Source organism: Fusarium phalaenopsidis, assembly GCF_050370095.1.
Source record: "Fusarium phalaenopsidis strain FUZ10S chromosome Unknown contig_32288, whole genome shotgun sequence".
Taxonomy (NCBI): domain Eukaryota; kingdom Fungi; phylum Ascomycota; class Sordariomycetes; order Hypocreales; family Nectriaceae; genus Fusarium; species Fusarium phalaenopsidis.
Window position 1 is genome coordinate 300371 of NW_028145412.1, and position 22209 is coordinate 322579.

Sequence of the window (22209 nt, forward strand, 5' to 3'; positions counted from 1 at the left end):
CGCCAGCCACCGTGCCCGAATCCTCCTCTGTCCCCCCTTTCACTATCCCAAGCCCAAAAAAGAAAAAATTAAAGCCAATCCGTAAAAACCGTTCCCAGCCAACGGGGGCTCCATCTGGACTGTGATCCGGAATCCGTTCCTAGATGCCCAGCCCTCGGCGACACGCCGCGCTCCACCATCCCGGCCTCTTACACGGCCCGCGGACACCGAAAACTCGAAGCCGTATACTACCATTCATTTGTGTCTCGTCGCCAATCGATCAAGCTCGTGTTGACCCTGAAACCGGAAATGGGAACCAGTTGTCACGGTTTCTTCTTTCTGAAACTCATAACCTGACACCTTGGAACATGGTCAGCCATAGAGGCTCAAGTATAGATATAGATGCTCAACTCCTCGTTTTTGACCGTCCTACCCACAATCAAACAGCCCAGACATGTTACCCAGCTTCCATTTCTCACCTAGCACGCTCAGCCGCTTCCGCACAAACCATATGTTTCTGCTCCGTACCTACCGAAATGCCATCCTCGTAACTAAGCACTACGCAAACCCACGGCCCAGTCCTCTCAGAACACTGTGCGCCCGTTGTCTGCTGATCGCGCCATCACTCAAGGCTGCGCCTCGTAGCATTTGACGTCGTCCATCTCTTAAATAAGTACGATATCAGTTCCGAGCAATCCGACGGTGCAAGCGCCTCAAGAGTGACGGTGAACGCGGTCAAGAGCTCAGAGCAACGCCACGACGACGTCGTCACCACTTCAGTCAATACACAACACATCACACGGACAGCATAGGAAGCATTCAAGTGAACATGAAACCCATTTTTAATAACCAACTAGTTCCACCCTCGACCAAGTCCATACCTTCGTGTCCAACTGTAGGCTTCTCCGCAACGGCACGTCTCGTCGACGTCCATCGCGGACAGCAATCCAGCTGCTCATGAACCTCCACTGGGTACTCGCAGTGTACCTTCAGACAGTAAAAAAAGCCAAGTCCCCCATTAAGTACGACCCAAGGACCCTAGCCAAGCCTCCTGGGCTTTCTCCCCAATATCCGACATGACGCAGTGAAAAGAGTAACCAAGAAACGGATTAAAACATCGTAGCCCCCTATTTTCTCCAGTAACAATGTGTGCGTATAGATTAGGTCCAAGACGGTGACGTGCGGTGGTCAGGCAACGCCCCTCTAGGTTGATGAAAGGCCGAGCGCCATAACAAAAGAGGACTTCTCGCCGAAAAAGAAAAAAAAAGTGTTGAACAAGACCACCCAGGAAATAAACAAATCGCGGCAGAAGATTCAATTCGAAAGTATCGACGCGGTAAAAAAAAAAAGACGGAAAATGTACGATCGCTGTGGTGTGCCCGACATACATGACCGATGTCCAAGAAATGTATCGTCATGCAAGTTCATCATGGCCGTGGTTTGGGGGAGGAGAATCGAACCAGACTTGATACACAGTCGGTATTAGACCTGGTAATGGTTTGAGGGGGAGAGGATAGTTGTTAACGAGGAAAGCCGCCCCGATAATGGGCGTGAAACGAGAAAAAGGAGATCCCAATGGTATAAGTTGCCGCAAACGCCATGATATGAGACACACAAAAGAAACACATCGTTGACCCAAGCATCACAATACCTCCAGTTCACTGGGGAACTGGGGGCATTGTCTCAGGGGACAGGCTTGCAGGGTCCACGGCATCGAACTGGACAAGTTGGTCCATGTCCAGCTCAGCCTGTTGGGGCTGCCCGAACCCAGGCGATGCGGTGTGCATCGGCAGGTTGATGGTGTGCTTGGAATACATCTCGTTGAGGCTCGTGCCATCCTCGGAAACAGCGCACGATCCGTCGTTGACGGGGTAGAGATCAGCCGAGCCGGGGCGGCCCATCATAGTCATGGGGGGTGACTGTTCAACAATGGACGGCTCGCCGGGGCTGTTAAAGGGGAGAGGCGAAACAGATGTCGGAACGCCCGTGTCAGGGTTGACCATGGGCGAAAGGAATCCGTTGCTGTAAGGTGTGTTGTAGCTCGACTGGGGCATGCCGCTAGGATCCGGACCAGGTGGGAAGAAGCCTGGGCTGGGAGGGAACTCAGCGGGGGACGCAGTGGTGGCCGACATGGGGTACTGTCGCATGTCCAGGCCAAAGCCAGCCTGGGTATCGATGCGCAGGTTGGGAGCCATGTTGTTGGTGGGAGGCTGAGGAATAGGGGCGAAGATGTTGGGGTTGTGCTGAGGAGGAGCCATCTCGCCGGGAGGCTGGATGTAAAACGAGGGCATCGGCTGGTTCTGGAACATGGCAAAATCGACAGGGCCGGGGACAGATCGACTACGCTGGCGCTTGTGTCCAGGACCAGGACGCATACCCGAGTGCATCTGGTGGATTCCCCACTGCTCCTGGAACATGCCCACGTGCGGTTGAAAGCTGGGTTGCGACGAGGGACGGGCAGTCGGCGAGACCGGGGCCGAGACGGACAGCGCATGGGGGTCGCCAAAGGGATGAGGGTTGTGGCGGTTCATGAAGGACTCGAGAGAAACAAGCTTGGCAAGCTGGCCGCTGAGAACCTTGGGATTACCGCCGAGGTGGTGAACCAGGCACTGGGTGGCCTGAAGGTCTTCGGTGAAGTCGCCGCACTGGAAGAAGCCGTTGGTGGTGGGCGAAGAGTCCATGAAGAAGTTCGGGGGCCTGTTCAACTCAATGACAATCCCGCCGAGCTTGGTAGGGTCTCCCTCGCTGTTCTCGAGGAAGATGTTCTTGATGTGTGAGAAGGGATACTCGATCTTGTACCCAGCCTGCTCATTATTGATGTAGTAGGTCATGGTGCACTTGTCAGGAGAGTAGAAGATGATGAGATCCATCGTGTTCTGTCCCACGCGAGTCCACTTTCCGATACTGAGAGACCGGCAAGTAAGATGGTGAATCACTACACACGAGTTAACACTCAACCTTTTACACATCACACTCTTAATCGCAACTTACAAACTTTGCCCTGGCCGCCTTGGTCACCGCCGAGGAGCATGTTGCCGTGGCCAAAAGGCACGAGTCCAGTTCGTCCGAGATAGCTTCCACCGAGTCCCTTGCCAGACTCCATAGCCTGCATGGCGAGGTAGGCTCGCATGGACTCGGGGATCGAGTCAATATCCTCGCCCGTCTCCAGGCTCTTCTTGGCCAACAGCTTGATCTTGGCTCGCCTGTCTCACTGTCAGCAGGGCTGCAAATGGGTCAACGCAAAATCCACTCATACCTGTTCTGGAACCAGATCTGAACAGACCTCTCGGTCATGTTGATCTCCTCGGCAATCCTCTCACGAACGGTAGCGGTAGGTGTAGGGTTCTTGTTGAACTCCATCTCCAAAGTTGTCAGCTGGTCCTGAGTGGCGCGCTGTCGCTTCTGGTTCTTCTGCTGTTGAGTTAGGGTGCTCTTGCGGGGAGGCCGTCTTGATTGGGAGCTGCCATTTGCTGAGGGAGAGGGGGTCTCCTTCTTGATGCCAGCAGAGACGGGAGTCGGAACGGAGGCGGAGGTGGTAGAGTTGGGGGTGGAAACCCCAGGGGCAGGAGTGGACAAAGCCACGGGTTGCTCAACCTCGGTGGCCATTGCTGCTAAAAATGATCGCTTTTAGGCAATCCCCTCTTGTTGGATTATAAAATGGGTTCAAACGAATGTCGAAACTGGTGAGTGTCGAGTCGGAGCAATTGCAACCGGATGTCGTCGAGGGTGCTTGATCCACGGGAAGGCGTGTCAAGTTGCGACGAGTATTATCGGAGGTGGATGAGACAGCGACGGGGCCGAGTAGTCGACAATGATCGGTACAAGGAACGTAGAGAATGATGGTAGATTTGGTGGTAAGTAATGAGTGTGATCCCAATTCCGTATATCTGGAAGGGGGGGCTGTATAAAGATACAGGATCGTATAAGGCGGATTGGCCGGTGGTCTCGAACGTTGGCGACGTTGGAACAAAACGTTTCGGCCGCGAAGAGGATCGAGATGTTAGAGTCAAGCCCAAGGAAAGGAACGGTCCCGGAAAGAGTGACGGGTACCGAGTTGGCTAAAGATGGAATAATTCAAGAGAGTGACTTAAAGGAAAGAAAAGAATGAACAAAAAGGGCGAGGGCGAAAGAAGGGGAAGAAGCGGTCACAAGGAGCGGACTGGCGATGCAAGATGGAAAAAGAGAAACGGGGGGATGGGGATGGGGATGGGGGGAAGGCACTCAAAGGAAGGAAGGACAAGAGCCGTCAGGAGCCTGGCCCTGCCAGAGAGGAGAGGGGAGAGGAGGGCGCGGGCAGTTGGGTCGGGCAGGTACCTGGGCAGAGGTACCTGGCTGTGGCGGTGGAAGAGGTACCTCGCGTCGTGGGCGTGGGGAGACGGGAAGGGGACCACACACCAAAAGAGGGCCAGAAACTGGCAAAAAGAAAAGAGACGGGACCTCCCCAGAACGCCTCCGAAGGTACCTTGGGCCGTTGTTCCGCACTGCGTCTGGCGCCAGGAACAGGCAAGGCACAGGAACAGAGTTGCGGGTACCTGAGAGGCGGCTTGACAGAGTTACTTGGCCCCAGGTACCTCTGTCGCCCGACTGGACGCGATGCACCTCAGTGGAGGGCAGACAACAACTTAACGCGCCAGAACGAGCAGCGGCCGTTGCAAAGCACAGCGCCGCTGAGCAGAAAAGGTCGCGGACTAGGGACTAGGGGGGTGGTGCAGCGCATTGCAGCCCTGAAGTCGACGTAGCCGGCGCCGGCTTGAGCCATTCACAGCTCCGCGTTGGCCCCCCTGGTCCCGCTGCCCCCAAAGTTGGACTGTTCGGAGTGAGCTGGAACACACTCTCAACTCTCTCTCACACGTATCAACGCCCCAGAGCACGTTACGCCCGACGCCAACCTGACTTTTAGCCCAGCACAAGCACTTGGGGCTAACACCATCGAGGTCAGCCAGCACCACGACCGTCGACGGAGCTCCAGACCTTCCGCAGTTGGGCAATGGATCTGTTGCTCGACCTGACCTCCTTTTCAGCCCTGTCTCCCGTCTGGAATAGAGTTATTCAGGACATTTACTGCTGAGCCAAACCGACAGACAAAGTTGTCGTCCAGAATCTGGATTTTTGTCTCGTGTCTCGCCCTCTGCACCTCGAGCTAGCCTGGTCACATCAGCACTTCACCTGAAGAGCCTTTTCACCATTGAGCAGGCCCCTTCCTTGTGCAAGACGCGACCGTGTTGCACGCAGCCCGCACGACGTGTACGAGGGAGGGGCCAGGCTAGCGAGTGGAAGGCCATAGCGGGCCAGCTGCGCAAAGACTCGCTGAGGAGCCACTGACGAGCCACTGACGAGAGCCACTAGGCGCGCACGCAGGTCTCCACCGTGGGAGGGCGTCCACACCCACTCGACCCGTCCATGCTTGCTTGGAGCCCACATCCGACACCACCACAAACATCCCAGCTCCCCAACGCGCCGAACAGAGACATCCATCCGTCCATCCATTCAGGCGGTCACGGCCGATTCGATTCCTATTCGTATCTGCCGTCTCATGCCCTAAACTGCTTCGGACTTCGGTCCGTCACTTGGGGGCATCTTAGCCTCAGGATATGTCGATTCGTTGCCGCCTTTGGCCTGGGTGGCATCCAAGCATTGTTGAAAGAGTGGCCACAGACTGACCGCTGACCGCAGTTGGTCGATGTCTTGGAGAGGGTCCTGAAAGATGGGCGCTGCAAGGTGCAACAAGCCAAATTCGAGCGTTAAGCTGAGGAGAGCATGCATACGTTCAAGCCAACAGAAACCCCAGCATCCATCCTGGAGGCCATCCAGGGGCCCACGCGAGACTACCGTCGGGGAGGAGAAAGGCTTCGACCATGCTCTGTGCCTACTGTCTGTGCCTGTGCCTGGATGATCTGTGCTCTGTGCTTCCATGTCTCTTGGCCGTGTTCCCGCCGTGCTGGGGACGCTTGCTGGTGTCTTGTCGCAAGTCAGCCTCTGTCTGCTCCGTTTTCCTCCCTTCTCCCTGAACTCACTACCCCCCGCTGTTCGAGATTCCGTCGCAAAACGTTCCACAAAGCGGTTATCGGCTGTGGGCCTCAACCTCCTCCTCTGTGCATCGCCAGCGCGAGTCTGACGTTATGGACTTGCTTGGCGTTCTTGTTCCAAACGTCAGGACCGGGATCTTTGTCATGCAACAGGAATCATTGTGCGAGACGCAGACCCGGCCGGCAAGGGCTGACTGACCCTGCTATCGATTCAGAGAGAGAGCCAAGCCCAAGGCGCAAGCTCGCGGCGAGAAAAGACGGAACGTCTGGACGGACGGCAGCACGGGAGTGGAGAGGAAGAGCAAGAGTTTGGGGTGGAGTCGGGTCCGGGTGGTATCGTCGCACGGTACCTGCGTCAGGGGAAGGCCTGATGCATCGTGCCCCAGACAGTCTACTGCAAGGTACGCGCCGGGAGCACAGTGCGGCCCAGTCTTATGCGTGCTGAGCACACCAAGCAATTGGCCCCAAAACGTGAGCTTGGAAAGGGTGTTGATGGTCTGAAACCTCTTCTTTTATTGGCCATCTCCATGCTCAGTATCCCCCAAGCCCAGTGCGGCTTTACAGTCTATCGTCTGTGACACACACTGTCTGGATCACTGCCTGCCAAAATAGGAAACCACGAAACCGTTCGCTCTTGCCCTATCTCGAACCGTTTATCCAAAGGGGAGGCATAAACGCACCACATCCACGGAGCTCGCTAAATTCATCCTTGGACTTTCCATCCGATCCGCCAGCTCCGTTTCTCTTCCGTCACAGGGAGTGCGACGCGAAGCCCGTCATGTCTTGATCTTGGGTGACTTCGCTTGCGTCAAGCTTCTGGTCCTTGGTGCCTGTGCGCTGACCCTCGCCGAGACATACAGCGTCACTATCAAGCGTCTTTAAACTGCGGCAGTTCTCGCGTTGTCACCCGACCCAGGTTCGTCTGGCAGCTCATAATCAAGATCTGACCGAACCTCAGTCGACAGACAAGTGACAGCCCGGTAGTGGCGAGACGGTTGCTTGGCTGTCCCGCTTGAAAAGCACGAGATATCCGCTACTGTATCCGACGGGAAAGTGTGAGTGCTGATCCCAAAGAGCAGGCCCGCAAAACATGACAGAGTCTGTCGGAGCAAACCTTGCGCTCCCCGTTATCCAACATGTGCTGTGGACGGAGCCGCGGGGGTGCATTGCTTCGACTTCGATACACAAGTCCCTTCTTGGGAGCTGACTGCATCGCTGCGCGGCACTGGCTGCTGAAGAATCTTGGCTTCCTTTAGCCTTTCTACTGTCAGCAGCCCGTTGAGATACCCATGACCTTGGACTACGACATAGGACAGGCGAATGCTCCTGGTGAGACAGCACAAGGTGCCCTCCTCGTCCAAATCCTTCTCCAGAGTGCCACACATTGGTCAGGTTCTGAATGGATGGTGGTGCCTACCGTTCTGCCGTGCCGTATGGGGACTACTCCATGAGGTGGCTGACACATGCCCCCAGCAGCCGACCACCAACAACTGAGAAATCCCACAAAAAGTTTCGATGAAAGGGAGAAACATGCCGTACGACCCTCGGTTATCATGCTATCACTCATGTTGAACCAACAGCTGCTTCGCATTCTACTGCTTGACCAGGGCCGCCATAAGCGACTCACCATGTTACTCGCTACTCCTAGTCAGCCTCGCGAGCCTTGTGGTTACTCTTGACTCATGGGACCAGCAAGTACCGGTAGCCGCGCAGTCCACACATCATGACGTTGCAGACCCCAAGTGTCTCTGACAACCCTCCGAAGCCTGACCGAACGGACGGGATCCGAGTTAGGAATAGGGGGCTGCCAAGCCCTCGACACGGAGACCTTGACAAGAAGCGCGTCTGCTACTAACTAGTACACTAGAAACTTTGTTGTACAAGCTTCAGGCTGCAAGAGTGAGCCTGTACGGAGTATCAACACAGGGGCTGTGCATCGGCCGCGACTTTTTCGCTCACAACAATCGCAGTCTTCGAGCCGACCAGAGACCAGTCGAAGGATCATGCCACAGGTCGTGGCGCCTCTTGCAAAGATGCACGCACATGAGCCGCCGTCCGAGGTGTGCACCAGAACCCTGTTCCTGCAGTAGTCTCGCACCCCATCGTCATGCGGCGGGCCACTCGGCCGGCCCAGGCTTACTGTGCGTAGCCTCTCGATGTCCCCCTTTTTCACTGTGGTCTTTCTGCAGGATCTTTCAGGATGAGTTGCGATCGGCATGGATTCTCCCCTGGGAGGAGAACAAAGCACAAGCTTGGAGCTTCTCTTCGGACCTTTGGCATTAGCTCCAAAAGTCGGTCACGACTTGGGGAATCTAGCGTTTGCCGACCGACGTGGGCGTGACCATTTCGCCGGGTTATCTGTTGATTCAGAGACTTGGCGTGAAAGAAGGAGTCAAGGGAATGGCTTCAGTTCTAACGGTCACTATTTGTGGCCAGCCACGAACGGCCGCGATAGCGGGCTAGCCAGCTGGGCAAATGGAAGCCGTTTGTTCGCCATCAACGCCTCAACGTTTGTGGCTGCTTCCCAGAGAGTCTCGACAGGACCAAAGCTGAAAGAGTTTATTTGGGGAACATAGATCCCCACGGTTCACACCAAGCTTCTCATTGGCGCTCGGAGCTCTTCACAGTGTTAGAGGTCAGCGTCACCGGCTCCGAGTCTTGAGACTCTCTATCCAGTCGAATCCACTTGGTGCTTCACCCAGCGTTGGACAGGAGGTTCCGACAGGGGAAGAAAACATCAGACATCTCGCACACACAATCATGATGAGAGTTTTCTTTCTCCCGTTTGCCGGGTCGTGGCCGCTACCCCTGACCTAGACCCCTGCGATGGCTTCGAACCCTTGTTCCTTGTAGGATCAGCATCATCAAGCAGCCAACCAAGACGGACTCGCGTCTCCGCCAGGCGGCCACATGCCATCAGATCCACATCGTGTTGCGGTTTTACCTCGCCCAAACGAGTTTAGGTGTACGATCGCCCCGTCAGATGCCGGTTCCTTTTTCTTTTTCGCTGCGTCGTGGTCTCTCGTCCGGCAGGATCGTACGAAGAAGGTGATTGTGCGCAGTGGTCGGCGCACAGGGGCGACTAGAAGGAGGCCTTTTCGTATCCGCTGGGGAACGGTTTGACTACAGCCAGGCATGGATGCCCCGCGAACTGACTCAGCTTCCCGCCTTGCGTAGGCCCAGAGCGAAGCGGAAGAGATCGGGGGATCTTTGGGGCATGAGCGTGACCCCTTTTTTGTCACGTTGTGCGACATGCAGTCGAGCATGCCGTGGCTGCGGTGGACGCAACCTCTGAGCAGCGCATCAACAATCTTCGAGGAAAAAATTTCTTTGTCTGCTTTGACATACATAGTGGAAAGGAGAGCAAGCATATCTATCACTTAGAGGCGCAAATAAGAGAATATTACGAATACTATCAACCACATCAATGGGGCTTGCTGAGGCACGGGCGAGGCACGAGCAAGGAGCAGAAGGGGCTCCAGGTACCTCCGTACAGTTCGAGAAACCCTACTGTCGATCGAGTCTGGCCCAGGTGGCTGCGAGTAGGGCTTGCAGGCATCCCGCTGCCGTTGTTCTTCTTCACCAAACTGCTGTGCAATCATCGGGTACTCTCCTTCCGGTTGTGCATGGCGGGCCAGAGGCAACGTCCAATGGCGGCAACCTTCGGGGCGGATACACAAGGATGACAGCGCGCCGAGCGCGTCTCTTGACCACTTGATTCTCGACAACGGCAGCCGGCTCGACATGCACCACTCAGGAAGTGTTCTCTCAGCTCTCCCTTGGAGCCTGACATGTCCAACCAAGAGAAGAAACCAAGGCTCCCTCAAAGCCTCAGCGGCTTGCTGGCACGCCCAGGCCAGCGGATCCTTTCCCCAAGGCATGGCTAATGCTGGCCCCCGTGGGTTTACGACGTGATAGACTGCTAAACGGATGTCGTACGTAGCACAGAATAGGTGAGGCACAGACAGAGCACGTTCCTAGCCTGACGCGCTGAAACGTGAGTCGCTCCCCTGTCTGGCACGATGCACGGACGAGGTGCCAATCAAGGGTTGCAAGTCGTGGGACGGATGGTAAGCAGAGCTATGGAGACAGCGTGTCGATGGCAAGACGGGCGTCGTGGAACTTTGACGTCCATCAACGTTCAGGGGACTTGAGAAGGCCTCTCAACTGACACCCGATCTGGTTAAAACGTCAGACCCTTGCTTGCTTCTGGGGTTGCTCCATTCCAGCCACGGACGGTGTCTGTCTCAACAGTGTCGACGGCCGATCGTCGAGGAGCCGACTCTGGATAGGAGAAGAGCCGGACAGACCAACACCAGACGATGACATCTCGGTCGACGCCGCGGATGAGGCCAGCTCTGAAGCCTCTCTCAGACGAGCCCCCCTTGCATAACGCGGCGACGCCCCCCGAGGCTCGATCGACGCTAGTGGTTTCTTACCTCTCGGACGCTCGCTCGCCTGACCGACCCGACTCAAACAAAGTCGCCGCCGGGACAGGGACTTGACAATAGTTTCGTGATCCAGATCCAGCGATCGACGCCGATCCCCAGAGGAACTTCTTGGACGTTTAAAAAGGGGTCTCGCAGTGTTTACTTATGCATTATACAATGGCAGTGTGCTCATGCATGAGCATAAACACCATTTATCAAATCTCGCTGCCGAGTAATGCTGCACAGTCGGGCTCCTGAAAGGGTCTCTTAAGAAGCAGAGCGCAGTAACAGTCAGCAACGTCGACGCAGGGTCATGCCTGTGAACCTGTCAGAGCGGATACGAGACTGACTGAACATTGACGGTACCGGCAGTTTGGTGCTTTCAAAAGCAAGGTGAAACTGTTTACGTTGAGTCTATTCATCAGTGCGTCGAACGGCCTAGAGAGGTCTGGGAGAGGCCAGGATATTCGGTACCACGGGCGGATGGCGAAATCGCGATTCTTGGATCGAGCGATGTTACTCTGTCGCGTAACAGCATGACAAGCAGACCTCGTCGAGGCGTTTGTGGAAGCCCAAGGTGGATGATCCTTCTTGAGGGAACTGCCTGATGAGGATGGCGCAGGTTTGTCATGGTGGTCTGTGAAGCATTGGACTTGAGTCAAAGACTCCCTATGACGTCGAGCGGCTCCGTCAACAGTTCGCCCCGGGGAACTCGCTCAGGGGAAGTTTGAAGATTGCCGGGCTTTGCAATGCGATACTGGCTGGTCTATCTCTTAGCACTTGCAATTCGTGGCAGCGTTGTGGGCAAAGATGACAACTACCCTATGGAGGCGACTTGAAAGACTTTGCGACCTGGTTCAGCCTGCGATATGACAGCTAGTTTATGGGAAGCCGGAGCTGTATGTCAAGCGTGACCAGTATGACAGAGTCCGGATATTCCACTACGGTTCTCAGGAGTCCTCTGCGTGCTGCAGTCTCTGGATCTATTGCCTTCTTGACACTCAACAACCCAAGCCTAATTCAGGTTTAAAGCTCCTTCATCACTTCCTCGACTGCTCTCGCCGCCATCCTCTTCCTCTGCTCCTCTCCCATTCCCTCACCCGCCTCTCTCACAGCCTGCAGTTTTCTCATCATCTTTTCAACCTTGGCAATGTCTTCATCATCGAGATCCTCGAAACCTCCTCTAGCGGTTGCTTCTTCTGAAGCCTTGTCCTTCTTGTCAGCCTCTTTGCTCGATCCCGAGGGCTCTTCAATGTCCTGCCCGGCCTCCCAGATGGCACGGCGCAGGCCTTCAAAGTCAGACCTATCGAATCCGAAACCCATCTTTTGCGGGTCCAGTTCGTCGTCGTGATCATCGTCGTGAGCTTTGGCGGAACTTGTCTCAAAGTCTCCAAAGTCGGAGTCTGATAGTGGCACTTCGAGCTGAGACCAGTCATTTGCCTCGAGTGCCTCTTTGACACGTGCGATACCCGTCTTTTCTGTTCCACCTGTCAGTGATGCCCTTGGCGAGATGAGTGAGAACATACCTCCAAACTCATTGCGACCAGTATCGCCCTTGCCGCCGACAGACACAAACTCCAATCCAGCCTCGGCGCAAATCTCGTCCCAATCCTCCTCACTTCCATCGCCTCCTACGCCAACAGCCAAACCGACACCATCCCAATCCCATCCTCCCAGCCCCTGTTTAAGCACCTTGCCCACATGCTCAATAAGACTCCGACCGGGATGCTCCTTTTCCGTAGAGACGGGGCCGGCGGCGAAGATGACCACGACACCTCCTAGGACGGCGAGGACTTCAACGGCTTCGGGGGAGAGGAATGACGAGGACCATTCAGAGGGTGAAGAGATAAGGTCGAGCCAGATGGGGACTGTGGTGGTGTAGTAGGGTGTTTTGAGGTGGAGGGAGTGTGTTGTTCCCGCGAGTGAGAGGGAGGGATCTGCTGGTGGTGAAGGAGATGATCCAGTGAGATCTAGATAGTATCAGTCTCTGCTGTGCAATTTGTTTGTGACAATGTTTAACTACCCTTCACTCACTGGGTAGTAAGTGAAGACCTAGTGAGTGACGGTATATCATGGGTAACTCGGATATATACAGACAACTCACCTTTCACCACACTCGACAGAATAGCCGTCTCCCCCTCCAGCGCCACAGCCAGAATCCTCCTCGACGCAGAGCTCATCTCTGCCTCTGCCATTGTTGCCTCTGGTTCTCTAGTGTTTCGTCCTGAGAAAGAGTAGTTGAGTTGAAGGGATGGTTTACAGGTTCGTAATGAGTGAGTGATGGTGGGGGGTGGGGGATCCATGATAAGATAAGCAATTGGCAATGCTTGGTAAGTCATCTACCCTGTAGCAACGAGGGTAATCGGTTGTAGAAACACTTGACCTTGAGAATAAGGAGACCAAGAAGTCAAGTAAATAATGATGGTTACTTTATTGTCTCATAGAACTGTTTCTCTGTTCTCTTCGGTTCTTCAGGTAAAATCTTTTCTTCTTTCAGTGTTACTTTGAGTGAGTTGAGATGCTGTCTTGTGTTTCCTCCCGACCGGATGAGCAGCCATTGATTGATAGGTGTCAACTGAAGTAGAATGAATTGTGTAGATCTTTTGATAAACTGATTAATATGACATCAGAGTGAGCTTATTTTATCAAAACCATGCTAAATAACTCCTTGCCCAAATCAACTTCTTCCCATATCATAACACATCGCCTAGCATCCATTCTCTCTCACCAACTGAAGTTTACACCCAAGCCTCAATCACAATAACAAGCCAACAAGGTTTACAGCCGCTACACACAACGCCGTGATAGCCTCGAGAAGGCAAAACAAGCCCGGGAGAGCTTAAACAACTCTTCTTAATTGTTTAGGGCCATCGCGACTTGAACTCCCCTCTCGGTCTCCCGCGGCGTCATATAGAGCGGCTGTAAACCATATTGGCTAGTTATCGTGATTGAAGCTGGGGTATAAGCTTCAGTGATGATACGGCTGTGTTGAGTTGCTCTGAGCCCCCCGGGCCTCGAGCAATCATCCATTCTCTCAAGATCAAACTTTGTACGCCAACGCTTCAACAAAGGAGTGGTGATCAAACAATGCGCCAAAACAATTGACAAAAAGAAAACTCATTTCATCAGCTCCTGATGCTGCAGGATGAGTTGCAGGTGCTGTCCACGTCGCCTCCCCAGCCAAACGTCCTCTGCACAACCTCCAGACCGGCCCTCACGCCTCTGGCAAAGTCATCTGCCCCCGGTGCGTGGTACGCTTCGTCGATATCGTCCTGACTCAACCTGCCCTGGCGCCGTGCCAGTACCGCCTGCTCTATCGGACGGCGCCACAGACGGTACCATCGATCCTCACTCATACACGCGTACCGCAGCGTACCCTGCCTGTCGGGTTGGCTCATGGGCCACTCGACGTAAACTGTCTCAAACCACTTCGTCCTGCTCGCGAGCCAAGGCCACGAAAAGAGCCAGAGAAAGGTGAAGTAAAAGGCCAGCGAGACCCACCGCGTCAGGCGCCAGCGGTTGGTACGGCAGTCGTTGTACAGCTCGACGCGCGCATGTGTCGTCGGGAACGTAATGTTAAGCTGACCTCGGTAGTTTGTCGCCCTAACCAAGTTGTTGAGCTTGGATCCCACGAGGGCAAAGTCCCAGCCTGTCATGCGGCGTTCCAGGACAAAGGCCTTGAGGCCCGCTTTGCTGTTGCAATAACGCTCGCACCACTCAGAAACGCCGGGTGTACCATCCTCAGGTGGTCCACTGCCTCCAAAACCCGGTGCCCTAGTGGTCATGACAGTTCCACGACGGACCTTGTCAAAATTATTGACAGCCAGCAATCTCTCCCAGGAGCGTCGGGTAGCCATCTCCTCGTACAGCAAGGGCGTCAAGTCGATGTGAAAGTCAAAGTCGACTACGCTCTTGTCCTCTCGCTCCTTGCCCGACTTCTTCGACTCCCGATGCAGTCCTTGAATGCGAACATATGGCCGAGGAGGCTCCTTGGCCAGGTCTTTGACGTGCTGCTCCAGAAAAGTCGGGTCCGTGTCAAGACGCTTGTCGAGGTAGTAGACGGTTCTGTGATCCGAGTCTTCACTAAAAGGTTCCAGTCCGAGGCTGGACCCAACAAAGTCGAACGGATTGGGGTAAGGACCCTCGTTGTCGACGACGGTGTAGCTCGGAGGGGGGTCATCGTCGTGGTCCTGGGCGAGGTCATGGTAGGTTCCTTCAGGGTGGTCTCGATACGGCGCAGCAGTCTCCTCGTCGTCGGGATATCGACGAAGCGGCACCGTGGAGCTTGTCGTCTGCCCCGACACCACGCTAGAAGCCTCGCCCGTCGGCGGGGTCGTCTGCGTGGCTCCCACGCCGTCGGGATGGTCGCCCATGTCGAATGCCAGAGCTGGTGCGCAAAAGCTCAGCGAGGCTGTCGAGCGAGAGTGGGATGGTGCAAGGGAGAGAAGAGGTTGTAGATGGACTGACTGATGGATGTGGCTATTGAGCACGTGCACAAGCCCGCCACTACGAAGGGAAGGTAGACAAAGATGCAGCTGAAAGGCGTGACCTCGACACCGCCTGTTCACCAGTAAGCAGCCAGATGACGAGAAGAGGAGAACAAAGAGCGTGAAAAAAGGCCAGTTTCTTGTTTAAATCAAGAGAAAAAGTTTGTTGACACGATCGTCAATGACAACGAATCGTTCATATGGTGACGAAGCCTTAGCGAGTTACGTACTCTGGTTCCTGTTTCTGCCTGAGCGCCTCGGCGTCTGTCCTCATTCCAATCAGGTTACGTGGCTGTTGCCGCGGGAAAGCCCATAGAAAGGCAGCGCTAACAATGGCCTACCTAAGAAGCACCATCTCACAAACGAAGCAACCCTGAGAGCATCACATTCTAGAGGCAGACAATGTCTGATTCTCAGCCAGTTCATGCAAGCACCCATACCCTTCGAGGTCGACATGCCGAATTGCGGAGGCTGTGGTTAACCTTACTCCGCTTCGGCCCCACCTCCACATTCACGGTCCGCCCCGAGCTCGGAGCATCGACTCAACACCAAGACTCCATAGAATGAATCAACGTGAAATAGCTCTAGTAAATAATAACTACTGTCTATTACTTACTTATTCAAGACCTAGGTGGTATCCTCTATAGCCACGCCGTCCTGTCGCTTGTAATTGTTCAATAAAAAGGAATCCAGTTGCAATGAACACCAACCCCCAACGGCTCTGCAATGCATGCATACATCGTACAAGAAGCCTCCCTTTTGTCTTTCCTTTCAGCTCACACTTGGCACTTTTCTTCTTCCATCTTCTTCTGCCTCCTCTCCTATGAGTCCACGTCGATTAGACGTCCGGCATCCCACTTCTTTTTGGCTGCCTTGATGAGCACCTCCAACTCGCCGCTCATCTCACACATGCTTCGGAATGTGCCATCCTCCCTGTTGATCAGCTCCCAAGGATGGGCGTACTCCACTACTTGGCCCTTGTCCAACACAAGGACCTTGTCGTAATCCACGATCGTTGCCAATCGGTGAGCAATTGTGATCACCGTGCCTGTGAGCTCTCGAATGGTCTCCTGGATCTTCGAGTCTGTCGCGTAGTCGATGGATGCTGTCGCCTCGTCCATCACCAGCACTGTAGGGGCCTTGAGCATTGCTCTTGCCAGGCACAAGAGTTGTCGCTGTCCTTGCGACAAGTTGGATCCCGACTCTGTCACGGGTGATTCAAGATCCAAAAATATGTTCTTGTTGGTCTTGGCCACAGGCGAACTTGGCGAGCTGGGCGTCTGTGTCGGAGTTGGTGGCACCGTTCTCGGCTCGTCGGGTCCGATGAGTTGCACCCGTCGGAGTGCGTCAAAGATCTCCTTGTCCTCGTACATCTTGAACGGATCCAGGTTGCTTCGGATCGTTCCGTGGAACAGTGTCGGGTCCTGTGGCACAATCGTGATATTCTCTCGCAGATCCTGGAGACCAATGTTGCCAATCTCTAGTCCGTCGATGAGAATCTTGCCCTTGTCCGCCTCCAGCGCCCGGAAGAGGGCCAGCGCCAGAGAACTCTTGCCCGCACCTGTCCTTCCGACGATGCCCACCTTTTCCCGGGGCTCAATCTTGAGCGTGATATCTCGAAGCACCGGGTCGAGCTCCTTGCGGTAACTCGTTGTGTAGTCCACAAACTCGACAGATCCGCTCTGAGGCCAGTTCTTGGGTGGTCGGTTGTCCTCAATAACCGCATCGGCCTCCTGCTCCACATCCAGGTATTCCTTGATACGTTCCATTGAGTTCATGTTCTGTTCGTTAACAGCATACAGTCGCACCAACCATAGGACGCTCTCAGTGAAGCTCAATGCGTAGCTCAGGGAAATACCAGCCGCACCAGCGTCGACCTGACCCAGGCTGAGAATGATGAAGACGCCTGCAAAGAAGGCTACCAAATCACCAATCACGTCTGCCCGGAAAGCCAGCCACCTATTGCAGGCCCACAGGTAGATGAAGGGTCGGGTCTGCGTGTTGACCTTTTCCAAGTTGTCCCTGATGAAGCGGCGCTCGTCACCGTAGGCACGGATTGTTGTCATGCCGCTCAGAGTCTCGCCAAATTGCTGGTAGAGAGGGCTGCGCTGGACTGATTCGAGACGCTTCAAGTCGCGAGATGCTCGCAGGTAAAAGGCGGCCACGAGATAGAAGAGAAGAGCGATGAAGATTGCGGCAACCAGGAACATGGGCGTGATGGATGCAATCAGACCGACTGTCACAACGAGCGAGATGCTGCAGCTGATGACACCGATCGCCACAGGCGCAATCTCCTGATCAACTGCTTCCAGATCCTTGCTGAAGCGGTTCATCAACTGTCCCAGCGGCGTGACATCAAAGAACTTGAACCTAGCTCGTGTCACTGATCCTACCAGGCGGCGATGAATACGACCAGATGCCGTCAGAGAACCCAGGAATACCCAGAGATCCCTAATCAAAGCCGCAATTGCGCCTGCAGCTCCAATAGCTGCGAGCACGGAAAGGTAGTACATGACGTTAACAGGCTTTTCCGGAGCCATGCTCTGTCCGGCAAACTGGTCATGCGAGCTGCCCAGTCGAACCACGTTGGCAAATGACGTAGTCGAGAAAGTAGAGGTAGTGTGCGAGTTGGACTGGAGGCTCCAAGCCATCTGCTGCTCTGACGAGTTTCCTTGTGTTTCTGTATCCGGAACGTATTGGTTTGCCCACTCTCGAACCCAAAAGTTTGTTGCGACTCCCGAAAGTTGCTGCGTAGTAAAGACGAACAAGGCGACGATCCAGAACCACCAGGCTCCCATGGACTGGAGGTAGTACTTGATGACAGGCCACTTGACGGATCCAGTGGCCTTGGTCTCTTCCATGGCGTCCTTCGGCTTCTTCTTCTCGTCCTTCTTAGAGCTGTCCACGCCGTCGAGAGCATCACCCTGGCCATTGACCATGGTATCATCGTCACCAACGCTTGATGGCACACGAGACGGGATTCGTGATGGGTTGGCCGAACCGGGACGCGACTTTTGGATCTCCTCGCCAAGCTTGCCCGAGGCGATAACATCCTTGGAAGATCCCTGAATGTCAACTCGGCCGTTCTCCAGCAGCACAACGTAGTCGGATGAGGGAACGCAGAGAGTGGTGTTGTGAGTGACGAGAATGCAAGTACGGTTCTTCATGAGCGGGCCCCTGATGCAGTTGCTAAAGATCCACTGTGCGGTATGAGAGTCGACAGCACTGAGGCAGTCATCGAGGAGCAGGTGGGCCGAGTTGGAATAGAGCGCACGAGCAAGGGAAATACGTTGCTTCTGCCCACCCGAGAGCGTGATACCCTTTTCTCCAACCAGTGTTTCGTCACCGTTGTCAAGAATCTGAAGGTCTCGTTCAAGCGCACAGGCAACAATGACGTTTCGGTACCGTTGCTCGTCATAGGGGGTCGCGAAGAGAATGTTGTCCCGGATGTTTGCGTTAACCAGCCATGCAGACTGCGCGACGTAAGCAATCGTGTTGGCAAGGCCAGTCTCGGGATCTGTAGGAACGTCCTCACGGCTGCGTCCACCGGGGCAGTAGACGCTGCCCTCCATCATCGTCATTTCGCCCAGAAGAGCCATCAACAGCGACGTCTTTCCAGATCCAGTTGGTCCCGCAATAATATTCAGCTTGCCGAGTTGGAAGTCAATGTTCAGATCCATGAGACGGAAAGCACGGGAGCCGTCCTCGGCAACGGTATCTTTACCACCCCAGATGAAGGTCGCGTTGCTGAAACCGATGCGTCTGACACCATCCTCGTCAATATTGTCCAGACCGAGTTGAATATACTTGTCCGTCTCCTCCTCCTTGAGGAAGTCTTCAACACGCTCAATAGAAACCTTGGTTTCTTGAACGTGGGCGAACATATCACCAAACTGATCAAGAGGGACACGGAGCAGCATGAACAGTGAGATGGCCGTGAATGCCACTGAAGGTCGAAGATCCTTGCCCTCGAAGTGAGTGTAGACGAGGAAGGAGAAGAAGGTGATGAGAACAGGGACCGAGTTCCAGATGGCGACGGCGAGAGCCCAGACCATGAACCTCGAACGCAAAGCCTTAAGCTCGACTTGACGCTTCTCGTCGATAATACGACCGAAGCGCTCCTCCCAGGCAAAATATTTGATGATGCGGATATTCTGCAGGACCTCGTTGGTGACGTTGATACGCTTGTCAGTCGCAGCGAGGATCCTCTTTGAGGTGATGGTGAACCCTCTGGCAAGACCATAGTTGACGGGCAGGAGGAAGACCATGACGATGATACCAGGAATGGCACTCAGACCCATGACTCTCCAGAGAAGAACGATGGCCACAATCAGCTGCGTGGGCGCAGAGGCGCAAAGGAAGTGTAGGTAAGCCGTGACCTCGGAAATCTTCACACTGTCGACCGACATGAGGTTAATGATGGTACCCAGATTCGCCTGCTCATCTGCGCTAGGGTCCTTCTTATCATCCTTGATGCTGCCGTTGGCGGACTCGGCATCGTCAGGGGTGGCCTTCTTATCGTCCTTCTTCATGCTCAGAGCTCGCTTGATCTTGCTAATAGCACCATTCTGGGGCTCATCCTTCTTGGTAGACTTGTCAGAATCAAGCAAAACCTTGTCCTTGCCCGAAGCGGCCTTGCGACGGAGGGCCTTTGCATAGATGTCAGCAATAATGATCGCCTTGACTCGAATGCAAATCTTTCGGCCAATCCACAGCGCGGCGTTGTCGGCGTAAGAGCGCACAAGATCCAGGACAGGAAGTCCGATGACCATAAGCCAAAGAACATTTCTTGGCCTTCCTTGGTCATCTTCAACGTATTGGAGAATCTCCTTTAGGAGCAAAGTGGGCGCAAAGGTGAAAATACCAGCCACGACAGCCAGGAAGCACTGGGTTAAGAGCAAGCTCTTGAAGTATTTGAGCAAGTGAATCGCCAGTGAACCTGTCTGCTTCATTGCGCGATAGTCGGCCACAACAGCGGCGGCCTTGTCCTTGGGCAGCAGGTTCCAGACATGCTCCATCTCCATAGGGGCCTGCCAGCCCTTCCAGACGATCGCATCAACCCAGCCAAAGACGGCAAGGGAGAACAAACTGGCGAGCGGCTCGCGCGAGGGCTCGATACCGTCCTCCCATTCCATTAGAACCGTCTTGTTGCCCTTCCTAGTGGTCATTGCCATGCTGAAAAGCAGGGAAATGAGCGCAAACTCGATGATGAACACAGCGCGGACGAGCTGTGTAAGGTCTCTGATGACGCTAGAGCGGAATACAAAGAGGAAGAAGAGCCAATTGACGCCATAGAGGAAGGCAGTGTGGTTCCAGAGATGCGGGACTCGCCATTTCGTGTTACCGAAAAATAGGCGCAGGGTCGTGAGGATCAGGATGTAGGACCAATTGATGAGACCAGCAACAGCGACAATTTGGCCGTTGTGCTTGGAGTCGATGTGGTAAACCAGCTTGATGGCATTAAGAACGACCAGGCAGGCGACTGCTAGCTCCTCGATGATTTGCGAAAGGCGCTGACCATGGGGGCTGTCGGCCTGGACAATAGAGCCGCGGGTAGTGGTCTTGACCAGGGCCAGGCGGCCACCGTTAATCTCGAGCGCTTCGTCATCGTCGTCGGTGTCGTCATTGAAGAGGTCGCGCTCGGGAGGTAGATCGGTGTGACTGTGGCGGCGGTCCTCGCTAGAAAGTTGGCTGTACCTAACTTTGGAGGCGGACCGCGAAGTGAGGATGCGGGAGATGCTCAGCTGAGCGAGGCGCGCAACGGACAAGACGAGGGCGATCAGAGGGAATAGGATCTGAAGGTAGCTACAGCGCGGCAATCGAGTCAGCCAACCATGGAAACGCGCGGGAGTGGAAACAAGCGGGGGTGAGACAGGACATACTCGTGCTGGAAACGCAGGCTGAAGTCGCCCTTTTGGGGATTCCATATGGGCCCGTCATACTGGGCGAATCCCATGGTGTCGTTGAGATGGGGCGTCTGTCAAGCTCACCTCGAAGCTTGGGGTGAGAGACAGGCGCGAAAGCCGAAAGGAGGAGCGGGTTTCGAGGTGGAATCGCGACAATTGGGGTGGCAAGTTTTGGAAGAATTGCTTCAGTCGGCGATGGGATGGGCTGGCGCGGGTACGGATGGGTATTTCGTCAAGGCGGTTGCAGGCGCGGGACCAGCAACAGCTGCGGCTGTGGCTGCGGCCTCGGAGGTCTCGAGTAGTCCCTTGCTGGGGTCTCCGCCGGGTTGAGGAACCAGGGTCGAGTCTTGGGAGTCTCCAGTATCAGTTCACTTGCCACTCAGAAGCAGCATTGGCCTGGGCGTGGCGTGACGTTGCTTTTTGCTGCAGAACCCGGATGGAGAGGCCGTTCGCGGAGAGCTCTCGATAGATAGTGTGTATGTACGCGGCGCCCCAAGTTTCGCAAGATCTAGATCTCTCGAGCAGCACAATGCGATGGGGATGGGGATGAGGATGACGGTCCAGATTTCCCGGGGTTCGGTCGTGTACACAGCTCAAGCTCTGCAGCCAAGTAAAGATATAGAAAAGAGAGAGACCAATGAACAAGGGGAGGAGAAGAAGAAGAATAACAGATCTGCCAATAAAGTTTTACGATTGGAGAGGAAGAGGGAGAGGAGTGAGCCAGGCTGCGAGTGGGTGGGAGGGGGAGTATTAAGAGGCGGGAAGAATGTACGGCCGTTGTAGAAGCTAAACAATGGATGGATGGACCCAAGATGGAACTGTTCTGTTTGGGTGGTCGGCCAGTGACGACGGGATGGCGCCTTCCCTTGCTAACCAGGGAGCGAGCAGAGCACGTTAGCTGCCAGTAACGACGCTACGGAGTACCTTACGGAGTAATGAATCGTAGCCAGCTTCTAGGTGGGGCTTCCAAGCAACCATGGAGCACGCGAAACCTTCTCTAGCTCTGTTACTACCTCGAGGTCTGGGTTGTTCCATGCTGTGTTTTACGGCAATCAGTCAGTCAGGCTGGCAGCTTTGGGCTACTAGCTCTGACTTGGAGATTGCCCTCTCGCTCTACCCGGTAAACAATGGAACCTGCGTCTGTCTATCCGGCATGTTCCCTTCAAAACAACAGATGATGCGAAGGCCCAGTTCGACTGTGAATGGGGCTGCGGGGACAAATCGAGGCCGTCAAACTCCGCTCCAATGAGGCGTTGTTCAAGATTCTAGCCTCGCAATTCTTCAGGACCATGTCGCACTGCAGCCTTCCATCCATCCCATCCAAGCAAGTCACTTGCTGTTGACGGCAACCGAATCGAATCCTTGTTGCTACTCAGCCAGG

At 54.7% G+C, this 22209-nt stretch overlaps 4 protein-coding genes across 4 annotated transcripts; all 4 read right to left on the reverse strand.

The window, feature by feature from the left end:
- Positions 1–1637: 1637 nt before the first annotated feature.
- On the reverse strand, positions 1638–3585 carry LRP88_03644 (homeobox domain-containing protein; the record flags this gene model as incomplete). The annotated part of the gene is made up of 3 exons (XM_083240257.1): positions 1638–2914; positions 2971–3182; positions 3236–3585. 3 exons carry the CDS (start codon positions 3583–3585, stop codon positions 1638–1640), a joined length of 1839 nt encoding a protein of 612 aa, XP_083103547.1.
- A 7876-nt stretch (positions 3586–11461) lies between these two features.
- LRP88_03645 (uncharacterized protein) lies at positions 11462–12630 on the reverse strand (the record flags this gene model as incomplete). Its single annotated transcript, XM_083240258.1, has 3 exons — positions 11462–11913; positions 11962–12405; positions 12540–12630. 3 exons carry the CDS (start codon positions 12628–12630, stop codon positions 11462–11464), a joined length of 987 nt encoding a protein of 328 aa, XP_083103548.1.
- A 930-nt stretch (positions 12631–13560) lies between these two features.
- LRP88_03646 (uncharacterized protein) lies at positions 13561–14808 on the reverse strand (the record flags this gene model as incomplete). The annotated part of the gene is made up of 1 exon (XM_083240259.1): positions 13561–14808. The coding sequence occupies one exon, from the start codon at positions 14806–14808 to the stop codon at positions 13561–13563; it is 1248 nt and encodes a 415-aa protein (XP_083103549.1).
- A 935-nt stretch (positions 14809–15743) lies between these two features.
- LRP88_03647 (uncharacterized protein) lies at positions 15744–20878 on the reverse strand (the record flags this gene model as incomplete). Its single annotated transcript, XM_083240260.1, has 2 exons — positions 15744–20727; positions 20805–20878. 2 exons carry the CDS (start codon positions 20876–20878, stop codon positions 15744–15746), a joined length of 5058 nt encoding a protein of 1685 aa, XP_083103550.1.
- Positions 20879–22209: the final 1331 nt, after the last annotated feature.